Genomic DNA, 23,003 nt, shown 5'->3' with positions numbered 1-23,003 from the left:
ATAAAGATCAAAAGAATGCTGTAGTATTAAGATTTCCCTCCATTGGAACTAAGTCCCCTAAACCAAACGGTGATAAACCCAGAAACTGATCTTTGGCCGCGTGAGAGATATTCATATTCTACATTCATAGATAGCTGGACAGACAGACAGACTGATGGATAATTGACTTTCATCGCCATTATTTTTCTCTGCCTGTAGCAGGTTGGAAATATGTGTCCTGTGAGCAGAGTCTCATCATCATCTTGTGTTTTTTTTTTTTTTTCAGGTGTGGGATGGGACCAGGTGTCCTCACACTCTGCTGAAGGTCATAGTTGAGCCGAACGTCACAGAGGGACCGTCCTCCTTCTCTACAGTGCGAGAGAACCTCATCGCCAACATCCTCGTCTACGACAACCACGTGGAGGTCGCCAGGCAGCTGAAGGTCAGTCCACACTGATTCATCCCTAAACGACCCAGAACAATTACTTACAATATCTTCCTTAAGAACGTCCGGTTCAGGTGCATGTGTCCGTCTGTGAGTGTGAACACATGCGTGCGCTGTGTGTGTCATTCATTGTCCCTCAGGTTGTGGCCTATTAATACATATTGGGCAGCAAGATAGGCCCTGTTTTCTTCTCCTAGGAGTTCATTTTGAGAGGTCATTTAACTCTGTGAAATCTGAAACTACAGAGTCGAACTGAAAGTAAATGTTCTTTCTTTTATTAAATGTTTTACATCAAAGGTGGAGCTGCATCTCTGACTCAGCCTTGCCTGTCAAATTATTATGAAGTCTCAATCAATGTGCAGATATTTACTGTGGGTTGAAAACTTTCTCTCCCTTAGAACATGTGTTCTAACACTAACATTCAAATGATGCAGTTTCTGAGTAGCCCACCTTAAAACCATTAAGGAGGAAAATGTGAAATATGTGTGTGTCTGAGAAGAAATTGTCTACTTTTTGTTTTCGCACAACTGATCAGCAATAGTCCAACAGCAATTATAATATTTTGCTTTAAATTAGTACTGGGCAACGATTACAATTTTTAATCGTGATTAATCGCATGAGACTTCTCTCTGTTAAAAACTCGAAATGACGTTACAAGTCGCGGTGGATATTTTACAAGCACAGACCAGGTAACGTTAAAGCAACGTTGAACACAGGGTGCAGATGTTGGTTTCGGCTGTTTGAGTTGTTTGAAAGGCTGCGTCATTAACAAGCAGGCGGCTCACCTGCTGCCGTGATAACGGATCGCGGGTGGAAAAATATGGAAAAAAGATGACAGCGTAGTCTGCCGAAGCCTCCCTCCACTGCTGGTTTGGGTGGGTGATTTGACCCTCCTGTGACCCACGTATGTGTATGTGTATTCAGAGCCAGTGAGCAACTGGCTTTCAAAATAATAAAAATAAAAACTGCGTTAACGTGCGATAAAATAATTGTCGGCGTTAATTAATTAATGCGTTAACGCGCCCCCCCCTTCTTTAAATGCTTCTTAACCAAAGAAAGAAAAAGCTTGGGGAAGGTGAGTTTGACTTTGAATTATCATGGTTTTCAACCTTGTTTGTATATGAATGAAAAGAAGCCTCTTTCCTGTTCCTGTCATTCATTATCCGACAGATTTTCTTTGTAACTCTGTTACAGTGACCTCAGTCTGAGCTGCTCACTTAGATCAGTCAGAGAAATGAAATGAAGACAAACTCGTGCTGCTGCCTAACATCATTAAACAGAGATTTTATTGGTCAGACATTTCTTTCAGAAGAAACAACATGAAAATGTAGGTCTGAATTGTATTTTAGTTTGCATGAAGCAACAGAAGCACAATGGTTTAACTACCTGCTTGGTTTTGTGTGTGTTGATATAAATTCAGACGTGGTGTGCAGATATTTTTTGAAAATGGCAATACCAAAGTATTACAAAGTACTGGAGAAAGAAAGCACACAGCCTCAGTCAACTTTTCTTGTAAATTAAGAATAAAAACAGATCGTGTGTCGGCTGAGCTTTCTCAGATTACAGGGGAAGACGGAGGGATGCTCCTGATGTAAAACCTGCTGACTGCACACAGATGTATCAGATAGAATAGGAAACAGTCAGGAACTCAACAATGTTAGTTTTTCTGTTTGTTTGAGCCAACAGGAATGATGGATGCCGGCTCTTTGAGTCAGACTAGCGTGTTTCCATATTGACATTAATATGTATGTGTTGGTTAGAACCGTTTTGTACTGAAAGGCTGAGATGTGTTGGAGAGAGAGATTCATACAATATGTCCAAATTCACATACTTTGAAATCTGGTTTCCTCTTCGTCTTTTCTTCCCCTTCTGCTCCTGCTTGAGCAGCATGTGACATTATTCAGACCTTCATATTGTGTTATCTCATGCCATCACGTGCTCAATTAGTATCAACCAAATGATTCATTTACTACTTATTTGTAGTATTCTTCTTTTTCAACCACAGGAACTTTTCTGAGAACTCTGGAACCTCAACCTGCATTTTGACAAGTTATTAAATGTTAAATACAAGCAGCCATGCAAGAATGTTGCATTAATAAAATGTTCCAAAAACTGTACACACAGACAAGTTTTCCTTCTTCTCAATAATCATCAGTTTCTTACTGAGAGTTTATAAATTGTGTTTCAAACGCAGCCGTTGTTTTTTAATCTGTTATCAGAGTGGTTTGTCTACTCTTCATGGTTCTTTAAATCCGGCTGAAAAGCAAACATAAATGTGCAAAAAGGACTTTTAGTTTCCAGAGTTTCTTTCTTTTATTCCATAGTTCCTGAAACCTTTTGGTTGAAATGTGTAATTTTTCTTTGTTGCACAGTGCTCATTCGTGTCAGTCAAAGAGTGTGGATGCGGCTTTTATTATTTTAATATTATTATTTTAAATTGTTAAGGTTTGAGTTTCTTTTGTGTGTTCAGTGGTGTTCTGTGATTACTGCAATCAAGTTGTGTGCCTGTCAGGAACCCAAAGCTCTCATCAAATATCTGTTCAGATTCAAATATTTTTCTTTGATCGGATAGTTCCTAATTTAAATCTACATTTTAACCTTCCATTTTTCCAGTTTTATTTAGCAGTTAATAATGCAAAGTTCTTATACGGATGCTTGTATTTAGACAACATTTAAGTTGTTTTGCACGCATGTCGCGGGCCTGTTGTTTCCTTGTGGCTTAAAATAATAAAATAATGAACTTTTGAAGTTAACTTCTGAACTTAAAGTCGGATATGCCGATCCATTTATTAACATAACCAAAAATTAAACATTTCTTCAATAATAAACTTAACTCAAGTCAGTCTCCATGATTACACGCCGTGCCTCACGGTCACAAACCATGCACCTCGCTGTGCGCCACACCTGCACTAATTAACACCTGTCTTAAGTAAACTCGTGGCAGAACACAGCGCCACCCCATCCCAATACACAGAATGGCTCCAACATTTAACTCTCTAGAACTTTGGTTTCTTTTCACCGGTTGAAACGCAGGTTAAGGTTCCTGATTTCCATGAAAAGTATCTAGAAATTTAAACTATATTCAGATTACAGTTCTCACAATTATTCATTTATCTTTAGCAGCAAATTTTCCTCTTGAAACAGTAACTTTCACAGAAAAAATGAACACAACAAATAAACTTAAAAAAAATGAATTTTCAAACTGAGATTTTAGTTCGCTCATTTCCATCGCTCACTATCTCTCTCATTCTTTGGTAAAACTGCAGCTTTGATCCTCTTTGCTTCTCAGCTCTTCTTGTCAGCACTGCAGACAGATTCATTAACATACAGCTATAGAGCTCTGACATATTAGACCTATTTTTTTGCTCTACATGGAGGAGTTTTACTTTATGTTTTATATTGTTGTCATTTAGCACCTGTGGTGAATCACAAAGACATGTTGGGATGTACATTTAACAGTCTGACTGGTTGCATTGACATCTTTTTAGCCACATCACTGTGTTCGCAGATCTAAGATATTAACATGGTGATCACAATGTTGTTATTGTTAATGGTGGACAGCACTGGCAAAAAAAACCCAACTGATTTGTGATGTGATTTATGAACTCGTCGATGTTATGTATCCTTTGACTTTGTGTGTATGTGTGTGGGTTGGTGTCAGAGGAATCACTGCATCCACCGTGGTTTCGATTCATTCAGCTATTTGGATTGGATGCAACGCCGGACAAATCCACATCTTTTTAGAGTTCTCTCAGTCTGCAGTGAAGTAAGTGTGTGTGTGTGTGAGAGTGAGACTAGCAGGGTATCACATCCATCTTTATTCAGGTCACTAAGACATAAATTACATCGTGTCGGTCACAAAGTCACATTGAATTACAAGACAAACCACGCACACACGCACACACACGCGCACACACACACACACTCCTGTGTAGTTGTAGGTTCGCTGCTGTCGGCCCTATTTATCTCAGACAGGTTTATTTCAAAGCTCTGTTCAAGCTCATTTTAGGACTTTTTTTTATACTGACACCATTTTTAAAGCATTACTCAAGCTTTTTTCCTGTCCGTCACATTTAACAGATGTATTGAAAGTCCACATAGACTTGAAGGGATGTGAACTGCAGACATCAAACTTCATGTGACCCCACTTCAGTTTTTTTTTTTCCCCCTTTTGCTTCACCTGCTGAAGTTTTAACCCCACATGCGGTAGGGGTGGGAATCACCAGAGGCCCCAAGATACGACATTATCACGATATTTATGTTGCGATTCAATTTATTACCTTTTTCCAACTTCCAATTAGGTTCCTAGGTTTGTTTGTTCATATCACTTTTTCAGTCCTCTATATGGTCCTGTTAAGTTTTCTAGTGGACTAAAAAAGAAAGAAGATTATATTATTCTAGGACCAAAAAGTAAAAAGTCCCATCTGCAATTTATATAATAAAATATCGATACTTGGCGTCCGTGTATCGATACAGTATTGCCATGGCAAATATCACGATACTATGCTGTATCGATTTTTTTTCCCCCACCCCTAACAGGCATACCTTCATATCTATCATACCACTGAACCATATTGCACATATTACGTTTTCTATTATGTTCCACTGATTCCATCAGTTTCATCTTTGAGGTTTGGACTGTTGGTCGCACATCTGAACATGCAGCTTTGACTCTGGGATGGTTATTTCACTATTTTTTGACATTTAATAGACCGAAAAAGTTAAAGGTGGGGTATTAGATTCTAATCTAATAAACGTCTTTTTGGCAAATATTTCCTCACAGTGTCTGTGAAGGTTCTCAGTCATCCAGGACATAGTTATCCAACAAAGGTTGAGGTTAAGGGCAACTGGACTTTGTAGAAAAAACTAGAAGATGTTTCGTCCCTCATCCAAGAGACTTCTTCAGTTCTGACTGACTGGTACTCAGCTATTTAACCTCTGGGATCGTTAGCTAGGATCGTCGATACCGCTGGTTCGTTAGTGCTCCTGGCTGTGGTAATCGTCGTTAGAGCCACCTGTGGCCAAGTCTGAACGACCATAGTTGGTAGTTTCCCCAGTGTACAGGTCTGTGCGTTCCTTGCTGCATTGGATCGCATACACTAGATTGCTTTTCTTCTGCGTGTTCAGGGATGTGGTGTTTGTTTCCTCACGGTCCGATAGCTGTCCGTACACTGTGTGTGCTGAAAACAATCCGGTGTTATTACACAGCCGCGGCTACGTAAATAGGAAACAAACTGGCTTGGACTGAGCCACACAACACTATACCAGGCATTATGCATGTGTCAGGTAACGTTAAATTACTTGACCACGGATGTTCAGCTTACTTTAGTTTCCCAAGATATGCTGTTCTTGTGATGTTACCTGTAGTACGTCCTGGAGACTGGACTCTCTTAAAAATGTTAAGTTTTCCTTTTAATTTACTCCTCCCATGACATCAACAATGTTGTAGCTAACACGTACAGGAAAAAAATGTGCTTAAAATCCATAATGATAAATCTACATTGGCTACTACATTGGCCTACTTAACTAGAAAATGCTCTCAGCCAAGGGGTTCACTGTTTTTTGTAATTGTAAATGTAACTCTGATGCTATTTGGCGCTATTATGCAGCCGCGCCGTTGTTGTACGTGAGACATCTGTAGTTACTGGAGGTAACAGCAGATGCCTTTTTATACCACAGGGCACAGAAGTCTGGGGCAGCTAAAGAAACTATTGTCAGGCAGTTATTGGTATTTTCCATAAATATGTGAGCAGTCATGATCTGACTTTATGCTGCACACAACATGAGTCTGCAAACAGCGGAAGTGAAAGGAGCTGGTAAACCTGGCTGAGAAGGTGGAGGTGTGCAGCCTGTCGCCCGCAGCTCTTTATCTAACAGCTCACGGTGTCCGCTCCTCACTGCATCACTCACTGCAATATATCAAAGTGGTCCGTTGTCAGAAAATGACGGTTCTCTTGTTGTGTAGACGCATTTTTGATGAATGAGAGCGGGCAGCGCTGATCTCACAGATTGCATTTCCTGTGACTACTTCAAAATAAAAGTGAACTTGTGTTTTGCCAGATAAATGCTTTTAATGTGAAGCTGCAGCAGGAGGAAATGTTTAGTTTGCATTAGCAGTAACTTAATAATGCAGCATTTTTTCCCAGCTTGCACTGCATCATAAAGCTGTTGTTTTCTTGCAGTTGAAGCCAAAGTGGTCGCTAGTTTTTCCTTGCATTTTTTTTCACTCAGTAACGGATGTGATTGAAAATACTTTAAACAAAAGACATACTTAAGTAAAAGTAAAATTACAGATTTAAAAAACTTCACAGTACATTGGAAAGAACCAAGTACACAAAAAATTACTCCATTACGGTAACGTAACTGTAATTTGTTACTTTCCACCTCTGTTTTTCTGTCAATCTAAAGTAAATGTGTGTTTTTTTTAGATGGTTTCAAAGTTTGGATTATTGATTGATTTCTGTGTTGAGTTTTCTGCGAAATTTCTTTCCAATGTCAACTCCTTCGCTGTAAGTACTTGGAAGAGAAAAGATAATTGAAATGATTCTATGACATGCATCAATTCATCAAATAACTGTATTTATAAAGGTTGCCTTCAGTGAAAAATGTCTCTTTCTTCAAATGACAGAGTAATATGTGTAATAGTTTTTTTGCAATGCACGCCCAAAAAAGCCGCTTTGTGGGTTGGGGGCGGTTATTCTTGATGTTTCAGCACTCTAAGGTCTTTGTCCATTTTTATATATCTGTAATCAGTATTAAGTGTCCTGTGGAGCGATAAGGTGGCTGAAGCGACAGGGGAGGGCTGGCAGGAACCGGGAGCTCATTTCTTTTCACTGTCTCGCCTACAAGGACATCCACCCTGTAATAATCACAAATAACTCTGTTGTAACAGGAGAAATCACTTATTTTAGCTATGGAAAGCACATTCCCTGACCTCCTGCTGCAGAGCTAATCCCCAACTTTACATACAAAACTGAATAAGTTTAAAGATAAATGAGTTTGCATTGACCTCTGGGTAGTTTCAGTGCCTTTCTGTTTCTTTACTTACTCTGATATATCTCATACTGGAGTCATGTGGCAGGCCACAACACTCGTGCCAGAGTTTTATTCAGAGATGTGTCTCTTGTGTTTGCTTGTAGAAAAACTTGTCTTTTATTGTAAGCTTTATTTTAACATCACTGAAAGTTTAAAACGTCTTCAGATCTTTAAAGCCTCGAGGCCTTGCATGTTTGAGCACTGGAGGTTTGGTGTTTTGGCTTCAGCTCAGCGCTCAGCCTTCTGCAGAAGCTCTCAGATGATGTTTTCAGACGTGTCTGTTTGTCAAAATGTCTTGTTCACTGCAAAACTACCTCATGCTCTCAGCTTTTTAAGCAACAGTGTGTGTGATAGGTGAACTCAAGGGCTGGGTGATCGAAAATATTTTAGGACTAAGGATTATTTTTACTACCTCAGCTTAATTTAACAATTTTTTTTATGTATTAAAGGTGCCGTAGAATGGAAAACTGTATTTCCCTTGGCATAGTTGAATAAAAAGAGTTCAGTGCATGTAACAGGCGAACGCCATCAAGCGCAAGATGTTAAGTAACATCTGTGATGTTTTATGCCCCCAAAGTTACACAGATCAGCCCACGTTCCAGAGTTAGCGGTCACACAGCCTCATAAAACTAGAGCCAGAGGTTGGGCAGTGCAGTGCAGAAAGTGCTTTTATGGGTTTCCCTCTGATGTCATCTGGCTGCTGTTTCCTGATGGACAAATGGCTTTACTTGTTGCTAACGCTACAGGTTGGTAACAGCTAGCTGTTGATAACAGTGGCTCTGAACCAGCGATCCAAAGCTCCTATACAAATGTAAAAACCAACACACCACCGGAGCACCAAGCTTCTAGTCTGGGCAGAAGTTGTACGGCTAACTCAGTAGCTAGTTTAGTAGAACTAGCAGCTGCTGATAGCAGAAGTTAGCTGCTAAAGTAACCAGTAACCTATAAACTCTGACAACCTCCAGACAGTATTTTCTCCATCAACTCTGATCCAGTTTTAGTAACACCAGTGACTAAATTTGTTTTTGCACTGTAATCAGTGAGGGCTAGTCTTTCATAGCAGGCCTTGTTTAAGCACGGTGCCGCTAATCAGAAGCAAGTGGGCTTTGATGAGGGGTAATATGTGTTTTTTTGAACATTACAGCTTATAACCATTTTCTACTAGAAACCATAAATACAAGTATAGCTTGAAAATGAGCATTCTACGGCACCTTTAATGAATTAATCACTTTTTACTTCTTTTAAATGTCTGCAGGAAGCGGAGAATAATTGACAGTTGTGTCTTAAAAGTCACTTCTTTTGCTCAATTAATCAATGCATTTCACCACTCATATATTTATCAAAATTGTATGACAAAGGTGTCCACAGTAGGAAAAGAAGAAACTATCAGGTTACATGGCTGAAGTGATGTCATTTCTGACCAATGATGACGGTCCTTTTCAGATTGTACATCCCACTGATACATAACAGGATCCTTTAATTTAGCTCAAATTTTAACACATGCTATTGTTTTGGCATCAAAATTCGGATAGCAAGACAGAATAGACCAGCGCTCAGATAAGTTCCCAGAGAAAGTGATGGCTTAACAGTCTTAACAACATAAGATGTTAATTGTGTGGAGAAGCTTAATGTTCCACTCCGACAGTCAACAGATGGGTCATGTTTAATGTTAATTTTGCCAAAAAGCTGTGCCAAAGATGGGAAATATCACAAAATTTGTGTGTTACTTTAAGCTTTTGCCATCACATGAAGCTGGCAGGGTGCTTAAGGGCAACAGGAATTGAGATTTTGGGATTTGCCTGTAATTCTCATGAAAACAGCTGCATGAGCCCAGGATTTTTAATGTTTGAGTGTGTGTGTGTGTGTGTCCCAGTATGTCTGTGTGCACCTGTGTGTTAGCGTTCACGTTCTTGAAAAAAAGAACATTTTCCCCAAACCACTGAAATGCATGCCTTTATAGGAATGAATAACCCCAGAAAATTTAAATAATTAAATAACTTTTATACAATTATAAAGACTGTCAAACTTAGAAATCTTGAATACATAGTGATATTTTCCCAGGTAAACATATTTTTTTAAATGATTGAAGCTGAATCGTCATAAAAATGTTTCTATATTGCCCAGGCCTGGTTCAGTCTTTTCTGCATGCATGCGTGCGTGCGTGGGTGCGTATGTGTGTTCCTGTTTGCTGCCTATTTCATAAATCAACTAAACCAAAAAGAAAGATGTGGGGGTTTAAGTGTTTCTTCTTTTATATTTAATAGCTCAGTTTAATGTTTTGAAGTCGTTCAGAACAGACAGCGGGAGCTTCTTCTTCCTGCGGAGAATTCATCAGTGAGTTTACGCTTTTAATGGTGATAGAAAATGACTCAAATTACTCAGATTTTATCCTTTAATATTTGCTTTATTTACCAATCGTCTGCTTAAGTGAAGTTAATTTCTTCTCATTAATTTTCTTGATTAGCGCTGTATGAAATGATCGTCTGTCAGTTGTTGTTACAGAGTTGGTTAAATGTTGAGTCTGTGAAGCTGAGCGGGGTCTATTTTTTCTGTTTTACTGTGTGAGCAGCTCTCCGCTCTGTCCTCGTGACGCATGTCTACACTCGACCCTGGAGGCTTTAAGAGCTCTTCGCAATCAAACAGAGCCGGTTCGTTACACAGAATATCTTTAACCGCATCTAAATACTGTGAATATACTTCATTAACACATTATTTAACTTAAAACAACAGTGGATGTAATGAGTTATAAGTTAGATGTTGAATGAGATCATCTGGAGGTCACTGGTTTGTATTTTAAGCAGAGCAAAATATATCATGACCTCCCTGAAGCCTCAGAGCTGGATGAGAGTTTACTGTATCATACTGTGGTACACATTCAAGGCATTCCACATTTGAAATTGGTCTGTGGGATAAGAGTATGTCCACACCAAGTCAGACTTTACATAATAGAAAGTTCACACAAAACGCAGCGGTTTGTTCATTTTTGTTGCATGTAGCAAACCAAAGAAAGACAACAAAAGCCATCGGACAGGTGAATGACAGGAACGGCAAAGATTTAGTGTCCATCTAAACAAATAAAAACATTGTGCCAGTCACACACTGCCAGAAGCTGTGCTCACCGTCCTCTCACCAAAATTGGCAGAACCTAAAACCAGACTCCATTGCTGTGTAGTTGCATGAAAACTAAGGAATATATAACACTGGTTACTTGACAGAAAGCAGTCTGCAAATGTGCAAAAACTGTTTTGTGTGTAGAAGTCACTCTATATAGTGGATATGATTTTACACATCACAAATGTAAAAATAAATACAGTATTTGTAAATAGTGAAATATTTGTCCAATAAAAGCTTCCATACTGGTCCTTGTTGGACAGACCAACTGTGTGCATTGTCATTTACACTAGTGTATTTATAGCTGTCCTGATCAGCTGAGTGTGAACTCGGATTTAGATCACCTAATAAATAGGAAATATTGGAACGATTTGACGGAAGTGAGAGACTGCTTATTTCTGTATGAGAAGAAGGCCGGTGAGGTGTGTGAAAACTCTCAGCTGAGGTGTAAAAATTTAATTAAGATCAGGTTAATTTTAGATTCTGTGGTTCCTCCCTAATAGACTACAGTCGCAACTTGTGTTTAGCGTCAAGAAATGTTTTGTCTCACGTTGTGTAAAAGAGCGGTGTAGTGTGCCTCATTAGTTAAAGCAGAATTTGCCTCTTGGTACCCATAGTGCCGCAGTAAACTGTGATGGTGATCTTTCTAGGTTATCGACATTGGAAATATACAGTGGATAGAAAAAGTCTACACACCCCTGTTAAAATGCCAGGTTCTTATGATGTAAAATAATGAAACAAAGATAAATCATGTCAGAACTTTTTCCACCTTTAATATGACCTACAAAGTGAACAATTCAGTTGAAAAACAATTTGAAATCTTCGAGGAAAAATAAAACCCCTCAAATAACCTGGTTGCACACCCTTAGACTAATACTTTGTTGAAGTACCTTTTGATTTTATTACAGCAGTCAGTCTTTTTGAGTAGGAGTCTATTAGCATGGCACATCTTGACGTGGCAATATTTGCCCACTCTTATTTGCAAAAGCGCTCCAAATCTGTCAGATTGCGAGGACATCGCCTGTGCACAGACCTCTTCAGATCACCCCACAGATGTTCCATTGGATTCAGGTCTGGGCTCTGGCTGGGCCGTTCCAAAACATTAATCTTCTTCTGTTGAAGCCATGCTTTTGTGGATTTGGATGTGTGCTTTGGGTCGTTGTCGTGCTGAAAGGTGAACTTCCTCTTCATCTTCAGCTTTCTAACCGACGCCTGAAGGTTTTGTGCCAAAACTGCCTGGTATTTGGAACTGTTCATAATTCCCTCCACCCTGACTAAGGCCCCGGTTCCAGCTGAAGAAAAAACAGCCCCAAAGCACGATGCTGCCTCCACCAGGCTTCACTGTGGCTATGCTGTTCCTTGGGTGATGTGCAGTGTTGTTTTTGCGCCAAACATACCTTTTGGAATTATGGCCACAATGTTATACCTTGGTTTCATCAGACCATAACACATTTTCCCACATGCTTTTGGGGGACTTCATGTTTGTTTTTGCAAACTTCAGCCGTGCTTGGATGTTTTTCTTTGTAAGAAAAGGCTTCCGTCTTGCCACCCTACCCCCATTCATATGAAGAATACGAGAGATAGTTGTCACATGTACCACACAGCCAGTACTTGCCAGAAATTCCTGCAGTTCCTTTAATGTTGCTGTAGGCCTCTTGGAAGCCTCCCTGTCCAGTTTTCTTTTCGTCTTTTCATCAATTTTGGAGGGACGTCCAGTTCTTGGTAAAGTCACAGTTGTGCCATATTTTCTCCACTTGATGATGACTGTCTTCACTGTGTTCCAGGGTATATCTAATGCTTTGGAAATTCTTCTGTACCCGTCTCCTGACTTACGTCTTTCAACAATGAGATCTCTCTGATGCTTTGAAAGCTCTCTGCGGACCGTGGCTTTTGCTCGGAGATGCATCTAAGAAAACATCAGGAAAATCCTACTAGAACAGCTGAACTTTATTTGTGATTAATCAGAGTCACTTTAAATGATGGCAGGTGTGTAATGACTTCTAGTTTACCTGAGTAGGAATGTGATTGGTTAATTCTGAACACAGCCACATCCCCAGTTATAAGAGGGTGTGCACACTTATGCAACCAGGTTATTGTAAGGTTTTTATTTTTCATTTTTCACCCTCGAAGATTTCAGTTTGTTTTTCTATTGAATTGGTCACATTAAAGGTGGAAAAAGTTCTGACATGATTTATCTTTGTCTCATTATTTTACATCATAAGAACCTGGCATTTTAACAGTGGTGTGTAAACTTTTTCTATGCACTGAATATTGAGGACTATTTAATGCCAATACAATGTTCTGCATGGACGATTATTACTGTCACACAACGCGCTTATGCTGTGTACAAGTTAAGATGTCGCAGATTATGACAATAGAGGAAGAGAGCGAAAAAAGGTGAGGGACGAAGAAAAGACAGGCCAGAGAAAAAGACAGAAAGTGTCCAAAATATGGGACCATTTCAAGCTAAAAGAAAAGAAACAACTCAACTGTGTGTCTGCTGTAAAACGGAACAAGCCTACCAAAACAGCACAACGGCATTATATCAGCATCTGAGCAGAAAGCATCCAGTCTACGCATCGAGTCCATAGAGCGGACGCGAAACAAAATTACATTAGCATTTAACGTAAATCATGACTGCTAGTTGAGATGAAGTCTAGCAAAGGTAAGCCACAATTCTTAGTCATAAATGTATAAATGTTCAGAAGTTGTCATTGTTCTCCGACTGTTTAGTCGAGTTAGATTTTGGGTTGTACCGTGATCGGAGTTACATAGCTGATCCTGGTACCGGGGAACACCAAGCAAAAGTATTTTATGTCTGATTACTCGATGAAGCTACGGAATAATGTGTAGAATAAATGATAGCTTCGGCCTATTGTTAAAAATAGTGTCGTCCTATGATAGAGGTCATCTAAATACACCTAATCTTCCCTTCTCCTGCCGCATATTTTCACTAAAGAAGTGTTTGAACAGGAACATTTCTACCAATTACCAGGCTCCTCTGGTGAATCGTCTGTGATATTGTGTGAAATCGACTGAGGCGTTTCTGTGAGAAGAAGGCCATTAGGAGAGAAAGGAGACCATTATGATGAAAGAGAAGCCGAGGAGAAGGAGGAGGAGTGCAGCAGTTGGGGTGTGTGTGTTGCCTTCTCCATCATTGATTCTCTCAGAAACAGACACACACAGATGATAAACCATTTATTTGAATGGTACTTGTTTAAGAAAGGGAGAAACCTTCCGCCAACTTAATCAAAGCAAACTGTCTTTCACTCCTACACCACCTTCATCAGCAGAAACACTCACAACTCTGTAAGAGCATGTAGATTATAGTGCACTGTAGGCGGTTAGTTTATGGACACACACATACTTTGTGCCTCTCAAGGTTTTTACACATGACATTTATATCGACGGTTACATATGTAATACAGATAGTGAATGCAGTTTAACTTTCACAAATCTTGATATACTTTATATATATTTCGTGTCTGCATAGCTGCGAGGGTCCACATGACATACATTTCGTCATTTGCCTAATGAGGATCCATGCAGACGTCCGTATAGGCAGCCCAAAATGAATGCCTGTACATGCCTAAAAATGAACCTACTGCACATGTGAATATGTCCGCCTGCCCATATGCCCGTAAGAAGTGCTTGAGCTCTGCTCCCTGCACTGTTTTATTTATTTCTTTGTGTGCATGTGTTACTTTTATGTCTGTACTCTGTTCTACAAACTGCTGGCAGGTTACATTTTGAGAAAGGGACAGGGTGAAAAACTGATAAAAGTGACCTTAATGAGCAAGGAAAAGGTCAAACTATTGATTTTAGTGAAGCATATAGCGCATATGTTATCTGATATGAACAGACGGAGACGGAGTTTGACTTGAAATGTTCAGATTCTAAAAAAAAAAATGTGTGAAGCGAAATGCTATGTCAGCATGCTCGCAATGACAATGCATATACTCCAAAATCCAAACACCACAGTGCTGGTTGGGTGTGATTTCCACTCCCATTCAATTTTCCATGCAAAGCTGAATCAACTGCTCATATATGGCACCTGCACTCCATTTAGGCAGGTTTCCGCACCCTTGCCGCTTCATAACAAGTAGCAGGAAGTTAACTAAACTAGGGCTGCAGCAAATGATTATTTTAGTAATTGAGTTTTCTATCATCCTCCACTTTGCAATCAGCGCAATATCAAATCACCTTGTCCCGTCATCCCGTTGTGCGACAGTAATAATTGTCTGTGCAAAACAGGGCGATGTAGTTATATTGAGTTTTAATAATCAAATTCAAATTTCTCAATGAATCGTTTCAGCCCTACACTATACTGAGTGAGTCAGAGTCATTTCACTCTGCATTAATACAGAGAATACAGGATCACCTAACTGTACCTCTGTGTGGATATTGTGTAGACTGCCTCCCTCTCTTTCTCCTTCCATCCCTCTTTCTCTTTCTCTCTGTTCCTCTCTTGCCCTCTCTCCACCTCTCTCTCTCTCCTTCACCCCCAACCGGTCGAGGCAGATGGCCGCCCACCCTGAGCCATGGTTCTGCTCGAGGTTTCTGTCTCTTAAAAGGAAGTTTTTCCTTGCCTCTGTCGCCTAGTGCTGCTCTTGGTGAGAACTGTTGGGCTTCTGTAAATAGCATCATAGAGTACGGTCTAGACCTGCTCTTTATGAAAAGCGCTGTGAGATAACTGTTGTTGTGATTTGGCGTTATATAAATAAAATTGAATTGAACTGAGCTTTTAAGGTAATGGGCCGTTGATCTTTATTTACGCGGGTTTCAGGCTACAGCAAGACTTTTCTTGATGGTGTGAATTCAGAAATGGCAAATGAGCCCTGACAATCTTTCTAGTCCTGAGAGTATAAATTTGGAATTCAGCAACACTGGATCTTAAACCAAAGTCTGATGAACTTCTCCTTCTCGCCTGTTTCCAGCCTCAAAGTCACTCGACACATTTCGCCACCACACTCTCTCAAACTCCTCTGGTCTCTTCTCTTCTATTTCACCATCTCTTATTTTCAGTTTCTCCTGACTCTGCCATTCTTAATTTATCCATTTATCTCCCCCTCTCTCCCTCCTGCAGTCTTTCTCTCTCTGCTCAGCAGAATCTGCAGCACAGATCTTCACCTGGTTACCTCAACACGCGCCTCGTTTTCTCTTCCTGCTGAACCTGCTCCTCTCTGTGGTCTGAATCCTTATCCCTCCAGCTCGCTCACAAATTGTACAAAAGCTAATATCTGTCATTTCTGCTAAACAGATCCTTAACATTAATATTAGAGTTAATGTGGACGTTTAGGAATATCATGGATGTCGGTGCTGGTAGGTCAATTAGGCCACCGCTTTGGTCCAGACTGAAATTGTTCATATACGAGACATTTATGGTTCCCAGAGGATGCATCTTAATGACTTTGTTGATCCCCCTCACTTTTCCCCTAGCGCCGTTGGTTCGACATTTTTGATTTTGAGTGAAATGTTTTGACAAATATGTTATTCAAATATATTCAAGGTCCCTAGAGGATCAATTCTAATGACGTTAGTGATCCTATGACGTTAAAAGTACTCTGAGCCACCAGTCCAGCAGCATCTGCTGTGTCATGCTTTGCTTTGTGTTTATAATGTCTTCCCCATTGATTAAACTGCTTCTAGTTTCAGAATAGATTAAATAATGGTGATTGTGGCGAAAACCACGTATTGGCTGAATCCATGTGTCCATGTGACCTCTTCCTACTTTCAGACTTGTGGACTAAACAGGTACATACTCTGAAACTTCTGAGGGCTGTCCAAATCCACAAATAATCAAGTCTATAAAGGGCCTCAAGCGGACATTTTGCAAGTCCACTTAGGGTGCAGATTTCACTCTGAGGAGTATTATCAGTTGTTACAAAATAGATGTGATGAAGGAAGAGAAGATAGTAGTAGTTAAGCAGAACAACCAGTCTACGGGCTGTAGTCCAAAAATACTACATATACAGATACAAAATAAGTCTAAAAATTTAAATTAGTTTGTTTTAGATGTGTTATAAGCAGAAGAACAACTGACACCTCACTTGGAAACCTGCATATACTGTCGAACTTCTTAACCACTTTTCCAGGTAATATGTCCAGTAGTTCCTTGAAAATATAGACAATGAATGCCATCCAAATAATGGTTACAATCAAAAACCCTTTCACCAAATGTTGTCCAGTTTTAACAGCTAGACTTCTTGTCTGGGCTGTGCTGTCATCAGCCGGTCTGACTATAAACTTCAACTTTAGAAAAGAAAGGGAAAGCTATGACCTATGAAATTAATTTCTATTTTAATTCCTCTCCATTAAATCCTCGTGTACAAGATGCATGCTGACACAGGACTGAGCGGTCTTCTTTCATGACGCAGATGGTGAGCCACCATCTGTGTCATGAATATCTTAACCAGAATATCTTGTGCTAGCTTGGTACTCTTATGTTTCCTGACTACTTTATTCACCCTTATAAAGTGTCATTATTGCTGTTTCAGATTTTTATCAAGCAACACATTTCTTTTAATGACAATGCAAGAAGTCTTGTTTGATAATTTATAATCATAAACTGGCGTGTTAAATAAGAGGTTTAATTATTTTATCCCACTCTAGTGCTTTGAGACTGAATAACAGTCCATAACGGTTCATTCAGGCTGTCCTGTCGAAGGGGGCAACAGCACTGTTTGGATTAACCACAATTAATCCAAACAGTGTCAGTGTAAAGACATTCAGTTAAACTCTGATACTGTAGTAATTGTGGCAGTGCCAGATTCGTCTATAATTAGCAGAATTAAACAGGATTAGACAGTGACCATGTACACTGTGATGGTCCTCAGCCAAGGGTTTGAAAATAATACATGTGTTAATGCTCATACAAAAGTACATTTACATTTATGACATTTATTCATTTAGCTGACGCTTTTATCTTGAGCGACTTACAATTGCTATATATGTCAGAGGTTGCACGCCTCTGGAGCAACTAGGGGTTAAGTGTCTTGCTCAAGAACACAGTGTTGTCTCACAGTGGATTTGAACCTGGGTCTCTAACACCAAAGGTATGCGTCTTATCCACCCCCATAACCACCCCCTGTAAAGTAGAATTAGATTCTGTTATACTGCAGTATAAAGTATGCATAGATGACTAATGTCAATGCTTTCGGACTCGATGTAATCATTGAAGTCTAGGAGGGCTCAGTCCAGAAGAGGGAATGCTTGGATTCAGCTGTTGTATTTCATAACTGCTTCTTTTCTTGAAGGGCCACATCATAAAATACTGTGGGGAAAGTTTGAGCCATTGGTTGATGTGTTCACATCGTCATTGTGATCTCCTCAGTATGTGTTGGTCTCCGACAGCTTCCGCTCATTATTTCATTTTTAGCACTCATGGTCGACTGAGTGCACATTTCCATGTCATTGAATGCTTTTTGGGGGTCGTGCGCTAATGCAGCACGCTCTTTACTCCCACACTGTTTCCTGCTTAGTGAACACAGCTCTGAGGAAAATGAGACCTCATGTCGGCCCGCAGGCTCAAATCTCCTCCAAAATCCACAGACCGCAACAGAAATGTTGCTTCTCCTGGCGTTTGAGAAGCCAGCAGAGCATCTCTCAAACAACCGCGAGTTCAGATCCACATTCACACTGACGCTTCATTACTCAGCTCTCATGTGTGGGGCTTTATCTCATGTACAGATCATTTATTTAGATAATACAGCTTTGGACAGATTTATCTCTGTGTGAGTGGGTGTAATGCCTAATCTGAGGAGCAGAGTTTAAAAACGGCATTTTCCTTTTGTCCGATTGTGTGGCTGTCTATTCTTCTGGCAGTTTCTCAACCTTTTGATCAGACAAACGAATGTTTTGTTCGTGTAGAGTAAAATGGCCCCATTCTGCTCACCAGTTTGAGAAGTATATTCTGCTGCTGATGGTTTTTTTTACCTTTGTGAGGGACGGGACTTCCCTGGCGGCCATCTGACTCCACGGCGACCTCAATGACCGCCTCGACCTCCTCCTTGTATTATTCATGAAGAGAGATAAGGAACCAGAAAATTGAGAAGCACAACAAGGACCCTTTATGAACACTCTTCCAGAGAATACAGTAAATAAATTAGTAGTTTAGATATGTTCTACTTTAGTCATGAGTATTGATGAAGGAACAGACGTCACAGTGAATCTTACTCAAACAGATTTATTTGGTCAGGAAATCAATAACAAATAGGAAAGTGACAGGACAGATTAAACAACATACCATATGATCTTCATCAACAGATGAAGTTTTCCCAGCTGTCATGAAATTGTAGTTAGTGCACTGCACTTTAAGGGCTTCAAAGTTGAACTTTTCATGGATCCAAGGTCAAGAATTAATTTTGAAGCTTAACTTTTAAACAGACGAGCAGTCCTTAAAGTGGTACTTTTTCTAATCCCTCAGGCCCAGCTGCTGGAGTCTTCTGTGAATAGGGGGTTAGTTATTCTTAGAGCCTTGCCAGAAGTGCAGCTAAAACATCTGATGAGGATATGTTGGCCAATACTCAGTTACGCATACTGTATTTATATTTATTTTTATTAAAACAGGAGTCCTTTAATTAGTTTGAAGAACTGTGACCAAGATACAGTATGTATTGAGTGGAACATTGTACAGTTCTCAAAACGATTTATTGTAAAGGTGAATTAAAGAGCACGTCTACTAATGTCAAAACATATTACACTTGTATGAAATATCAGGCTTATTAATCTTAAGAGAAAACAATCAACTTAGCTATATCACAAAGCAAAGATCATGTAATTAATGAGTGAGGTGATAGTTTAAGCCGTTGTCTTGTAACTACATTGACAAGTTCAGATGCATTGGAATCTGTCTAATTCACACCTCTTCACCAATGTCCCAGGAAACTGTAATGCACACATTATTTCTAAATGACCTCAAATATATCTCTGACTTTTCTGTAACGACATTTCTTGATATTTTCTGTTGAACTCCAGTAGTGAAGCACTGAAACATGACTGACAGATTATTCAACAATGAAAATAGAGTTCATGTCCTGTCCTTGATTGTTTTATCTAAGGCTCATTTTGCAGTCGAGGTATTTAATCTCAAATGAGGTGTTCGTCGTTTAAATCCCCTGCTCCCCGTTGAGTTGATTTTCTAGCACAAAGAGCCCCACTGTTGACTTGGGCCGTATCTGTCTGGCTTTTAAAGCCCATCTCCTGCTGCTCCATGAAGCAAGTGTGAAATGAATAGTTTCTTCTTCTCAGTGAGGGCACAAGTTTTTATTTATTTATTTATTTTTTTTGGCTGCTTTATTGAGCCTCAGCTTGACGAGAAGCCGTGGAAGCCCAAAGCAATCTTTTGAATTTTAAGGAATCCCTTTTTACTGAGCAGCCGAGCAGCACTAATACCATGAGACAGCGGCAGTGGCATCTTGGCTGTGTGGCAGTGGGCGGATGGAGTGTTTAGTTTTCATACAGATCAAGTACTTACAGAAGCAGCCACAGGCTGCTCCACTCTGGTCCCCCAGCCTCTTTAAAAAGAAAATGGTTTGTTTGCAAGGGAAGCTGCAGGGAGCCATTTCCTCTCAGACAGGTTGATCACTTTCAGAGCTGTGGACCAGTATGTCCTACAGTCCCTGAACACCCACTGCGCACATGCTGATGGTGATAATGTGCCCATTATACTAAGTGTGGTCTCAGCTGAATGAACTGATTGGTCAAAGAGCACCAAATGCCGGTCAAAAGCTCTAACGATACCGCTGATTCTCCTGCTGTTGGTTGCTATGCCAACTGTTGTAGTAATGTGTAAGCCATGAGGTGATTTTCTCTTTTTCCCTGGTCTTTTATTTCCTTTTAAAAAGCTAATATTCTCAGGTAATCTAGTTCCAGTGAAAACTTAAAATCTATTAACCTCACTCAGAAAGTAGTGGAGTCTCTTGAAAATACAAACACCATGTTGTAATGTAGTCTCTGTTTTCTATTGTAAAAGTTTTGATGAAATACATCTGTATCATTTATGTTAGATATTTAAGGCTAACAGGCTACTGGGCCCATCACCTACAGGAAGAAATTCTTAACAACTGTCTAGTGAAGCTGACCAAAATTTAAGCTTTTTAACTGATCACATGTATTTTACGTTTAGCAACAATATTGGCACTAAATTAATGCATTTGTGTCTGTTGTGTCAGTACGAAGCAGATTCATAGATATTCCTAAACGCCCTCATTAACTCTAATAGTAATGTTTAGCAGAAACAACAATGTTTAATGTTTTTTTGATGCATTCATTTGAGAAATATAACAAAGTTTTTTGTTTAAATCGGTAAATATCTAATTAAAGCATAAGCAGATGAGATTATGAATCCAACCAGACATTCAGTCCCACTTTCAGTCAGTTCTGAACAGATTCAGCACCCAACCTTATTCAAATCACCTTACAAAAACATTCATTTTACACCTTACAATGTTTCTTGCTGGAACATGGAAATGGTGTGTTTTGTTATTTTTTTCATTACTTTTCTATTGAGAAAGACATGTCGCAATTTTTCATGGAACTAGCTAGCTATGTAGGACGATGACTCCCCTAACCATGCCTACAAATCTCTGATTGGTCAGTTGTTTCACCATGTGGTGTAGGTAGCCGTCTCTGAGCCCGATTGAAAAAATCATATATGTGGGTAGTAATGGAGAAGTCTGGAACCAGGTCAACCATTACAGCTTCTACTGTGCTGCTTTTAGTCTTTCCACCAGTTGAACCTGGCTGCATGGATTTGGCTCTCAGTCAGCGTTCCAGCTGATTCTAAAGGTGTTGGATGAGGCCAGGTCCCAGTCAAGTTCTTCCACACCAAACGGGAAAACCATATCTTTGTAGACTTTTCTTTGTGCACAGTGGCAGGACAGCTGCCAGCCCGTTTTTGTGGATATCTGAGAGTCTGTTATTGTCTAGAAGCCTGGAAATCTGCTATTGTCTTTACAGCGACACCTGGACATCCATTTTGTCTCTTATATCATGTCCACTTACCAGAGGAACAAAGAGAGGTTGTGTGTAGATTCTTCTCTAAGCTGTGCCTCAAAAAAGACAACTGAAAATGAACACATACAAGTTTTGTTGCTGTCAGACGGTGTTGTCAGAACAGGACCAACTTTCACAAAAGTGCAAAACACTCTCCGTAAGCTACTGTGCTTCTGCATATGTTCTTTGTCCTCTGATCAGATGAGTCATGTTGTAGTCCAAAGTTAGTGCCGCTTCTCTCAGCTCAATATCTGCTCTTTATAAATCACACCTGGCCTCTCAGGACCACTACAGAGGATTTAATATGTGAATACAGACAGGAAGCTCAACAGGGCCAGATCACAGCCGACGCCGCGCGGCACCTCCTTTATTTGCCCGGCCGTCTGTCCACTGCTGTTTTTTCACCTTCTCCCAGCATTAGTCATACTCGCCGTGGTCTCTACACCTGTTTCGAAACACAAACTGTGGTAAATTCTGCTAAACTCATGCAGCTCTGAGAAAACACAGCCAGACTCCCCCAGTACTTTTGGTTGTTTTCTTCTGCCTCATTCTGCTAAACATCCAGGTCTCCAGTGACAAAATAATACCCGGGCAAAGTCTGGGATTCTGCAAACAAAAATACTGTCTGTTTGGTCTCATTGTGTTTGCTTCCTGCCACAGTGGGATTTATGATCTAAATAAAATGATTCATACTCAAATAGTATGTTTTTCTTATGTACTTAGAAAGTGCTGCTGATGAACCAATACGAAAACATAAGCCCAAAGAAAAATAGAGTGCTACTTAAAATGGAATTCACTTTCCATTCAGTCTGAACTTACCTTAAGAACACAAATCTTTATATCTAAGTATATCTAAGTAACATTGGCTGTTTGTCCTTTCCTACCAAAACAACCCACATACAGAAGAAGTGTTGTTAACTCGAGTGAGCCCCAAACAACTTTGTTAAGGTTCTGGAAGGTTTGCCTACATAATTTAAAGACGCTAACTTTGCCTGTTGGTTGGAGACCGGATGTGAGCTGCTGTCACATAAACACTCCACAGTCACAGCAGGAAAATACTTTGCTTGCTAGCTACAGCTAATATATACTCTTGGTGCAGGGAAACAGACTGTACATTGTTTCCAAACACACTTTTGTGGTTTCTCAAACCTATAATAATGTCACACTACTTGCTCCTTTGCTCCTGATAGAGGTCAGTCTTTAACCGCAAGTAGTTGCTTGCCAGGATTTTTAAGGGAAGTTGTTTTGCACAAACTACCAGTGCTGTAATTTTCCTCATGAGGTTGGACTCCTTGTGACAAAAAAACATCATAAAGGTTGATTCAATGAATTTATTTCAGCCATTTTCAGTTTAGTGACATCAATGTTCATGCTTTGTCTAAATCTTTTTCATTGTTTTAGTCTTCTATTGATATCGAAATATTTTCATGATCTCATT

At 39.8% G+C, this 23,003-nt stretch overlaps 1 protein-coding gene across 1 annotated transcript in view; it reads left to right on the top strand.

The window, feature by feature from the left end:
- Window positions 1-23,003, top strand: part of LOC119894166 (protection of telomeres protein 1-like) — a 72,505-nt gene that overhangs the window by 38,583 nt on the left and 10,919 nt on the right. The window contains 1 exon segment of the mRNA XM_038706730.1: window positions 266-421. Within this exon segment, the coding sequence (XP_038562658.1) occupies window positions 266-421 (156 nt within the window).

This window comes from Micropterus salmoides, unplaced genomic scaffold, assembly GCF_014851395.1.
Source record: "Micropterus salmoides isolate LMB-PRFRI ecotype aquatic unplaced genomic scaffold, ASM1485139v1 Ms_hic_scaffold_8, whole genome shotgun sequence".
Lineage (NCBI taxonomy): Eukaryota > Metazoa > Chordata > Actinopteri > Centrarchiformes > Centrarchidae > Micropterus > Micropterus salmoides.
Note: the sequence above shows the minus strand (reverse complement) of the source record. Positions and strands in the feature narration are given on the sequence as shown.